Source organism: Penicillium maclennaniae (assembly GCF_028827695.1).
Source record: "Penicillium maclennaniae strain IBT 15551 chromosome Unknown utg000002l:1.0-2354659.0:1.0-2356205.0, whole genome shotgun sequence".
In the NCBI taxonomy this organism is placed as follows: Eukaryota; Fungi; Ascomycota; class Eurotiomycetes; order Eurotiales; family Aspergillaceae; genus Penicillium; species Penicillium maclennaniae.
The window spans coordinates 1,174,109-1,183,911 of record NW_026623214.1 but is presented as its reverse complement, the minus strand read 5'-3'; the positions used below and the strand labels follow the sequence as shown (position 1 = coordinate 1,183,911).

Here is a 9,803-nt window from a genome sequence, read left to right as displayed (position 1 = left end):
CCCGAAGGTGCCCGGGCACCATGTTGTTCACTAATTTTTCCTTCTTTTATGGCATTGTCGCGCCGATCATGGCGGTTCGGAACAAGCATTGGATTGTGGCATGTGTCTCATCGATGGGATTGATTCTCCGCATGTTACTCCCGTCGCTATTATCGGGGCTCATCAATCTTGACATGACCAACATCGTCTCTTGGCACCCTGTCAACATATGGCCTAATGTCGTGAGCTTGGACGCTCAGAATGCCCAGCTGGCAGGAGAAACAGCTCGCTCTCACAATGGCTCAGAAACAACGTTAAATACATATTTCTTCTACCGCAATTCGGACTATGCCATACCTCCAATCTCAAGGCCAAGTCATGGGATGAGCCACCATGATTCGACGTGGGAGCTGCAACACCCTATATACTGGGCTGATTTGACCTGTACAGCGACCACGTTGTACGACTTCATTCCCCATGATCAAGCAATTGCGAACTCCACAGTTTCAGCTCGAGATACGCCGACTGAGCTGACATGGAATATCCGCAATATCCACCTCCAAAATCCGGCCGGTGTCACATCGAGCTCTAAATGCTCTGCCAACTTCTCTGTCAGCGGCTTTGTGCCGACCACACATGGCCCCCATCAAATACGCCACTGGGAGCCTCTATCTGCAGATAACAGCTCTGGCACATCGACTATAAATCACACAGGATGCGCGGCGTTTTCCTTGTTAGGAGTTACCTTCGATTTCAATACTTCATCACTCCAGAACATATCATCCACTGCCACCGTTTTCGGATGCAGCAGTACATACTTACATTCGACGGCAAATGTCGTGCTCCCCTCAAACACCTCATTCGCCACTGTGAATAACATTTCTCTTGTGAAAATACCTTTGACCTCGAAAGAATTCAGTGCAACGGGATTCCAATCTTTGCTGTTCACAAAATATCTGAAAAACGACCTGGCACCATTATGCTCGAACCATTCATATTTACTTCCTGGACTGACCAGTTCAACTGGTCTGGATGGCGCCGCTATCGATGCTCAAAGTCCAGTTAGTATTGCGAACTATCAACGGGAGATTATTGGTCTCTGGAAACAGCAATTTGTTCTGTCGATGAACAATTTCTTTGATACCTCGTCTGACCCGAAGCACGTCTACGCGAAACAGACCACTGACAAGATCATCTTTGGAGTCGACTCAGACTCCGCCATTATCGCCGAAGCTATCTTCCTGGCTGCCTTTGCGGTGCTTGTCTCTTTGGCCTTCATATATCGGCGTCGACCTCATTTCCTTCACGGCGACCCCGGGTCCATCGCGGCACAATGCGCATTGATGACGGATGTGTTTGCCTCAACCGACCCAATAACTCACTCCGAGATGGAATTTTCTAAAACCACACCTCGTGAATTTCGCCGACTTGGCAAAACTATGTCATGCCGATGGATTGATGGGCCTGATGGGCCTGATGGGAAGCAGATCGCAATAATCCCATTCAAAAATGCCGACTTGTCCCCTCGATGGTGGTCTCTTCCTACAAGAAAGGGTACACGGACACGAAGACTTCCCAGACCACATTTTCTCAAGCCGACATGGTTTCTGATTGAATGCGCTTTAATCGCTGGCGTTATAAGCGCATTTGGAATATCAGTAAATTATATTCGCGTTGATAAATTCGACTATGACTTCAGTACGGGAGTGACAATTCTTTATCTTTATCTCATTTACGGCCCAACAGTGATTGCTTCGGTGATCAGCACCTTGTTTACTTCTGTTCATCGCCATCTGTGCCACATTGAACCCTGGGTCCACCTCCGAGAAGGCATGGCTTCAGCTGGGCAATCTCTGACAACCAAATACTCGTCCTACACTCCCGTCACTATCTGGAAACTCTTTCGCCTGAATAAACCGATCCTCCTGATGGTTCTATCCTCAGTTTGTCTTCTGGACTTCATCCTTATCATTGCCAGCAGTGGAATGTTCCAGCCAATCGTGTATCACTGGAACGACACGACAACAGATCTGTCCGCCCAGTATTACGATTCTCGGTTTTTGAATCCAGATGTTCGGCTTGAGCTTCATGGCTTTAATTTTGTCCAAGATACGTTGACCAGCAACAGTCCGCTGCTTTCATGGACAAGTTTCAATACTTCCTTCATTCCGTATACAATTGATGCCGTCGACGAGGGTATCGTTGATTGGATGATGTATACTGTCCGCACACGGGGTATCGGCGTTGATCTTTACTGTTCCGAGATCTCTTCGGCTCCCTCAACCGGTCATTCTGGGGCATACAACTGGACATACCAACCTAGGGATGATCCGGCCGACACGAACTGTACAGTGACCTTCGACAGAGCGATAGATGGCCACCACTCATTCAACAGTTCCGTTTATCTTGCCGCACCTGAGGGTGACAACGCATCATGCCAAAGGTCCATTGCGGTTATCAACTACGGAGCTTTCGCAAGCTCGGCATCTGGTTCTAGCCCCCCCTGGCTTCCATTGTGAGCCCCAGATTCAAATCCAAGATCATGAAATCCTCTTGGGACCATCCGGCCTGATCAAGTTTCACTGGCCAGTGCCAGGAACCGCCATAACAAGCGGCCCGATGTTCCAGAACGTGACAGATGCCCTTGTTATCTTCACGCAAGCATTCATACACCAGCTAGACTGGCCCTCCATTCTGACGAAGCAATTTTACGATACCTTTGAAGATAGAAATGCAACACACTCCTGGTCCACAGACGCCAACAACATTCAACTCCGCGCTATCCGATCAATCTATCAATCAGCATTCAGCCTCCACACAAGCATGTGGCGCCACATGTACCTGGATCTTTTACCACCATCCACGGCGCCCACCACTATCAACGCCACCCTTGCCGAAGCCGCATGGGGCATTGTTCCCTCCAATACCGTTCTGCTGATCATGATCGTCCTCCTCTCCATCGACTTTTGTGTTCTGATGGCTGTCTTCTTGTTCCGCTACCGGTACTACAACGGTCCTCCGACCCCCCCAGTCGATCGGTTCACTTATTCCCTTGGTCGCACAGAGCCGAATGCTCTCTGAGTTCAAAGGGACATCAACTTGGAGCGAAGAGGAACGGCGCGCTCATCTCGAGGCCCTCGGACGACGGTATCGATTTGGAGAGTTCGATGATACACCCGTCCCTGGAAGATCATCACGGAGGGTAGCACTGGACTGGGACAATGATCAGGCAGAAATTGAGGGAGACGAAGAATATGAAATGGTGGATAGACCTGTTCTATCGTACTCTGTGGAGAAATCTGGGCCGGAAATTACGGTGGCTGCGCTGGATCGGAGTCCGCGCTTGTGAATACGGATACAACTGCACATACGCATGAGATGTAAATCTGTACACAAATGAACATATGAACGAGAGACGATCATTTCATTTTCAGCATATCCATTTGAAATTAATTTGAAAATTAATTTGAAATCCAAGTGAAATTGCAGGTTGGAAGATGCGGACAAAGTACCTGAACGCCCTATTTTTGCAGGGCGGAGATGTAACTTTGGCAGTAGGGAGGCATATGCCAGGCACCATGAACGATGAGGATCGTGGGGAGCACATGCATGATCTGAATGATCAGAAATGTCTATTTTGAATTACAGTCACGCTAAGTGAGCGGACTCAGAATGAGAAGACGGGGAGCGAACGGCACCAACAACCGCAGAGTTGGGAGGTAATTGGGGAAGTAATAACTTCATGCCATGGCCCACTCCGCCAAGATATTGAAGGTAATGTGCTTAATTTGATGGTTCTGAAAATTACCATTTCTACTTTTAAGAATACGGCACATGCAGGTGTAGTTCAGCGACGAAGATGGGAAGGTATTATTTAGATGATTAGGTACACATCCATCAAAAGACAACTCATAATTCCCGCCCTGGGTCCTCAATCATTTCAAGGATGCTACCAGTTTTGTACCAGAGACTTGTCCCTGGCGAAGCATATCAAGTCCAACGCGCAGATTCTCGAGTCCTGATGCAATCTTCTTGAGAGGTGGCGTCTTCAGCTTCGTTGATACTTCCGGCAATGAAGCATAGAACCGGCGCAAAGCTTCATTATCCGCAGGCTTCTTGGGGAACTTGGGCCCGATGGGTGCAAGCCATTGGAACTCCGAGTTAAAGACCGAGTATGCGAGCAAGAACTCGATCTTCACGCCATGGGACTCCGTCTTCTTGCTGTCTAACAAGGTCACCACCCAGCCTCTATTTTTGCGAACGACGTCGACGCAGAAATCGGTCGACTTCCCTTCGGAGAAACAGTCCAGAGCTCTGTCGATGTTTGGGTATTCGCGGGCGATTTCTTCGGCGGCCGTTGGTGATCGGTAGTCGAAGACAGCATCTGCGCCGTACTCTTTCACCAGGTCATGTGAGCGTGGGGATGCAGTGGCGATGACGGTCAGTCCCGCCAGCTTGGCTAGCTGAATGGCGTAAAGTCCAGCCGAGGTGGCTCCGGAGTAGATCAGAATCGGTGTATCTCTGGATCCTTGATTCTCTCCACCGTCAATCCAAGGGACGCCCAGGCGAGTATTCAGGGCCAACATGGCAGTGGCTGCAGATACACCGAACGTGGCGGCTTCCTCGTCAGTCACAGACGAAGGAACTTTCCAGGCCCAGTCCCCGGGGATCTTCAGGTACTCGGCGAAGGAGCCTTTATCGTGGTAGAGTCCGCCGTGGGTGACGCCAGCAACACGATCTCCGATGGACCAGTTACCGGGGGGCCTTGGACCCTATTGTCGCGACTGTTCCCGAGTAGTCACAACCAATAATAGCACCCTTAGGTGACAGGAAATCAACATGCTTGAAATCGGTTGGGTTCAAGGCAACGCAGGAAACCTGGACGAGAATCTCATTGTCGGAAATCTCAGGCACCGGAACGCTCTGAACGAGCACACCATCTCCCGACGCTTTGCCGAGCGCGAAGTTTGCAATTCGAGAAAAAACCGACCGGTTGCCAACCAAGGCCTTCATAGAGGCAGGAATCTCCCCGGCCATTGTTAGTGACTCGACCTGAAAATTGAGATATGACGGAGCGCAAAAATGTGGCTTTCACATGCTCCTCTCGAGCTAATCGTATTTATATCCCATTCTTATCGATGAGGAAAACCACATTCGAAGAAACCTCGGTACGTCAAATTAGGTTGTGCACGGCGAATATACCGATCGAGGCGTCGTTTCCGGAGTCTTGTGTCTGCCCGACCGTCGGCACCGAAGATCACCCCGAATTCGTAGCCTGAGCCGGGATGCTTGTCCGCGGGTAGATAAATCCCCGAAAACTTGAGGATGAACTCAACCAAGCAGTACTCGACTCCAGAGAGACATGTGAAATGACAGCAACTATGAGAACTGAGTTAGATCTTGCGGATCTCGGCCGAACCTCCTCGTGGTGATAGTCTTGGCGTCTTTGGGTGAATTTCGGAGTTTGATTGAGTTCGCCATTACGTCGTTGACTTGAAGCTTGACCTTCTGCTTCTCGAGATTTGATCGAGAGAGATCGAGACTTGGAGATAGTGGGGCATGAGTCAATGTTGGCTGGGTCCCGCTAAAGTCATTCTGAACATAACCCTTTTTTCATGACCCTGATTCGCTCGTAGCTGGTTGCCTCTTCATAGAGAAGACGGTAAGAGAAACCATTTGGCGGGGGGCGAAAATGCGGCTGGGAAGATGCGGAACTCGTTCTAGAACTCATGCAATTATAGCGATGACTTCTGTCTTGCCATCAGGATGTAGGCTCTTTGCTTCTCCCGCAGCTCAATGCTGTCTGCAGAATGAGGCGCTTGTTCGGGCCGCTCCTCGTTGTCTGGCTCTTACTGCTCAGCTCTGTCGTCGCATTCCCTGAGTTAGGATTACGAGACGCGGCGGGCAGCCAACTGTCACCATGCGCTGTGAGTCCGGTTCCTTTTGATTGCATCATTCACTACTGACACTCTTAGTCCACCTGCTGGGCGCAGGGCTTTGCAGCTGCGAATTGCTCGTACTCAGATGCAGCATGTCAATGCGATAGTCCGGACATCAAGAATCGAGTATCAACGTGTGTGGTGTTTAACTGCACATACCAAGATGCTATCGGTAAAGGCGGTTTTTTTCTAAATGTCCATCAATCATCAAGTTGACGAGCAAGCAGAACTATCCAGGGAATGGGCGCAACGATGCGATCTACCGCACAATAATCACAACGCGGCCCTGAGATCAGCGGCAGTGGGAAGCGCTATTGCCGCGTTCCTCATGGTTGGGCTTCGCATAGTAGCGAGATTCTGTACGATACGATTTTGGTGGGATGACTGGTGTCATCTCACTGCTGGGGTAAGTTGAGGGGAAGCAAACTGGGAACAAGTGGTTTTTTTTTCCTGACGTTGTGACTAGGCGCTTGCCATACCTCTGGCCATCTTCAGTAATCTCTGTATGTTTATCGAATCACGGAGACTCTGCGAAGCGATCTAATCCCTAACTTTAGGTGTCACCTTTGGCATGGGGTACCACATGTACGATATCAACTTCTCGTCGATGACTGAGGCTCGAGAGCTCTTCATATGGTGTATGTGGATCCCTTTTACACACACAAGATACACTTGCAGTAGGCTAACTGTACCTTTGGTAGACTACTTGGCCGAAATCTTCTACTGTGTCGAGATTTACTTCATCAAAATGTCAATCCTCTGCCTCTACGTTCGAATTTTCCCCAAAACGGGTTCCCATCGATACTTCATCATCACGATGGTTCTGTTGACAATTTCTGTTTTGATTCTTGTCCCGATGATCATCTGGCAATGCGTCCCGATTCACAGCATCTGGGACCTTCACCGAGGCGATGCCCGATGCCTCGATGTGATCGGATTGGCCTATGCCAACGCAGGCGTAAACCTTGCAACGGAAATTGCAATCCTCATTCTTCCTCTTCCTCTTCTTCAAAAACTCCGTGTGTCCAAATCCAAGAAAGCCGCGTTATACGCGATTTTCGGGACCGGAATCCTGTAGGCCGCACCACTATCCCCCAGTCAACCCAACCTCCCTCTGACGATTGTTGAAGAGTTATTGCAATCGCATCTGCGCGTATCCCGAGCCTCGCACACGTGGTCTCGATCCAAGATCCCTCGTATACGAACCCAGGAGTGTTCTACTGGACATGTGCCGAGACATCCGTCGCCCACGTCTGTGCCACGGCGCTGACAGTCCGACCTCTATATCTGAAGCTGCGAGGGATGTACCGTCTGAGGAAAGAGGGAGGATCAAAGATTCCTGGTACCGATATTCCTTGCGTCTGCTCAGTCTCGAAGCCTGTTGGTACAAGGACGCCGGAGGACTGTGAAGTCGAGTTCTCGAAGGAATCGTCCCATCGTTCGGATAGCTCGGTCGCAAGCGGGCAATTGTCACGGAAGGATGCGCCTCACTACGACGACGTATAAAACCTCAGTCATCATTCTAGAGATATCCTTGTGTTCTGAGGTTATAGAAATCGATCTGTTCGTTGACTTATCGCAAAGCTAACCGTAAGGAGAGTCGGATCCCAAAGAGTCGGATTAACCAACCACACGGGAGAAATGGGGCCGAGGTTCAGGCGAACTTTTGGCCGAGTGGAGTCAACTCGCAAACATCGCCAAATGGGTTACTGCGGCTCGGATGCTAACCTGAACAGGAGACCTGTTCGCGTGCAAAGGCATCCTTATTTTGAGTGCTTCGAGTCGAGTTCTACGGGGGAACACCTCGGCTTCCCCAGAAATCTCCACTTATGCTTCTCCCCAAAACAGCTATCTCGACGTAAGCATACCTGACCGGTCGTCCCTTTTTCCCCGCAAGTTTTCACTTCGGGGACGCACCCGAGGCAGATCCCTCTCAATTATAAAAGACGCCGAGAAGGCCTAGTCTCACGAAAAGCATCATCTTCCTTCTCACAATCGATCCCTCGATCCGAATGGATGAGAATTTTGACGTAATTATCATCGGGGCTGGGATTTCCGGCCTCAACGCTGCCTACCGCCTTCAGTCTCAGTTCCCAACGCTTCGATATACCATCCTCGAGGCTCGCGAGAATCTTGGTGGTACCTGGGATCTCTTCAAATACCCCGGAATCCGCTCTGATTCGGATCTGTTCACCTTCGGGTTTGCCTGGCACCCCTGGGAATCGGATAACCCGATCGCTCATGGCCCCTCCATTGTCAAGTACCTGGAAGGTGCCGCCGAGAAACATGGAATCAAGAAGCACATCAAGTTCCAACACCACATGTTAGGCGCTGACTGGTCATCACCTGAGAGCACCTGGTCCGTGAGCGTCAAGCATGATGGCAAAACCAAGTCCATCTCGGCCCAATTCCTGGTGTTTGGAACTGGATACTACGACTACAACACGCCTTTGCAGACCGAAATTCCGGGCATTGAACAATTCCAAGGACAGGTGATCCATCCTCAATTCTGGCCCGAGAATCTGGATTATTCCGACAAGAAAGTGGTGATCATCGGCAGCGGTGCAACAGCAATCACATTACTTCCTAACCTCGCAGAGAAGGCGAAGGAAGTCACAATGCTCCAACGCAGCCCAACCTACATCCTCTCGCTCCCGAACAGAGCATCTTCCTGGCTAAGCTATATCCTTCCTCGATCCTTGAACAGCCGCTTCCAACGCGCCCGTCACCTCTACACGACGCGTATTTTCTTCCTCTTTTGTCAAGCTTTCCCCAATTTCTCCCGCTGGCTCCTTGGCCGCGGAACCACCAAACAACTCCCAAGCCACATCCCCTATGACCCGCATTTCAAGCCACGCTACAATCCCTGGGAGCAGCGCCTCTGCGTCTGCCCCGACGGCGACTTCTTCAAGTCTCTTCATGCCGGCCGCGCACACATCAAAACCGACACAATCAGTCAAGTGACAACTTCTGGCATCGAACTAAACTCAGGCTCCAAGCTTGACGCAGATATCATCGTCACGGCCACGGGCCTCCGCCTCCAACTCGCCGGCGGTACCTCGCTCACCATCGACGGGAACCCCCTTTCATTTCCCGATAAATTCGCTTGGCACGGAATGATGCTTCAGGATTTGCCCAATGCCGCGTTTTTGCTCGGCTACGTCAATGCGTCGTGGACGCTCGGCGCAGATGCCACATCGCAATTTGTTTGTCGTTTGCTTCAGACAATGCGCGATCGCGGGGTCAAGGCTGCCGTTCCGAGATTGAATCCAGTGACTGATAAAGGGTTGCAGCCTAGAAGGCTGTTATCGTTGAACTCTACGTATGTGCTGAAAGCGGAGAATAGTTTCCCGAAATCGGCAGATCGGGCCCCTTGGCTTCCAAGGGATAACTATTTCGATGATATGAAGTTTGCGAAGAATGGGTCGCTTGACGGGTTAGAGTTCCTCGGTGATAAGAAAGGCCTGTAACAGTATCTGGCCCGTGTTTGCTTACACGTCATGCTTTGTATACAATTTGATATGCTCCAAAAGGCATTTTGATATGCTTAGGACCTACTAATCACTTCGAAGCTATCCAGTACATATCTCAATGAAAAACATTCTCGACACTTATCATACCGATCTACATCCCCGTGTACTGAACTTTCCAGACTCACCAATCAACCCCAAAGTTTTCATAATGTTACTCCGCACGGCTCAGTAGTAATCTTTCCAGCCGATCGGGGCACAGACAATCCTGCAAAACATAATACTTCAAGCCATGCCAAGCCCAAAGCTTACAAAAACAATCCACTCAGACGTTTAAACCAAACAGTTACACAAATCGACTCTATCTGGCAATCTCACCCATCGTTACCCGACGACCTCGCCTAGAAAACTGGTC

General features: G+C 50.1%; 4 protein-coding genes across 4 annotated transcripts; 3 read left to right on the top strand and 1 right to left on the bottom strand.

Annotated features, from left to right (window-relative positions):
* Window positions 1-20: 20 nt before the first annotated feature.
* On the top strand, window positions 21-3,060 carry N7477_001669 (DUF3433 domain-containing protein; the record flags this gene model as incomplete). Its single annotated transcript, XM_056963332.1, has 2 exons — window positions 21-2,325; window positions 2,375-3,060. 2 exons carry the CDS (start codon window positions 21-23, stop codon window positions 3,058-3,060), a joined length of 2,991 nt encoding a protein of 996 aa, XP_056826251.1.
* An 854-nt stretch (window positions 3,061-3,914) lies between these two features.
* On the bottom strand, window positions 3,915-5,016 carry N7477_001668 (zinc-binding alcohol dehydrogenase family protein; the record flags this gene model as incomplete). Its single annotated transcript, XM_056963331.1, has 2 exons — window positions 3,915-4,751; window positions 4,819-5,016. 2 exons carry the CDS (start codon window positions 5,014-5,016, stop codon window positions 3,915-3,917), a joined length of 1,035 nt encoding a protein of 344 aa, XP_056826250.1.
* Window positions 5,017-5,789: 773 nt separating this feature from the next.
* On the top strand, window positions 5,790-7,424 carry N7477_001667 (CFEM domain-containing protein; the record flags this gene model as incomplete). The annotated part of the gene is made up of 7 exons (XM_056963330.1): window positions 5,790-5,906; window positions 5,955-6,090; window positions 6,131-6,324; window positions 6,385-6,421; window positions 6,476-6,556; window positions 6,620-6,992; window positions 7,049-7,424. 7 exons carry the CDS (start codon window positions 5,790-5,792, stop codon window positions 7,422-7,424), a joined length of 1,314 nt encoding a protein of 437 aa, XP_056826249.1.
* Window positions 7,425-7,930: 506 nt separating this feature from the next.
* N7477_001666 (flavin-containing monooxygenase) lies at window positions 7,931-9,388 on the top strand (the record flags this gene model as incomplete). Its single annotated transcript, XM_056963329.1, has 1 exon — window positions 7,931-9,388. The coding sequence occupies one exon, from the start codon at window positions 7,931-7,933 to the stop codon at window positions 9,386-9,388; it is 1,458 nt and encodes a 485-aa protein (XP_056826248.1).
* Between the last annotated feature and the right edge of the window lie 415 nt (window positions 9,389-9,803).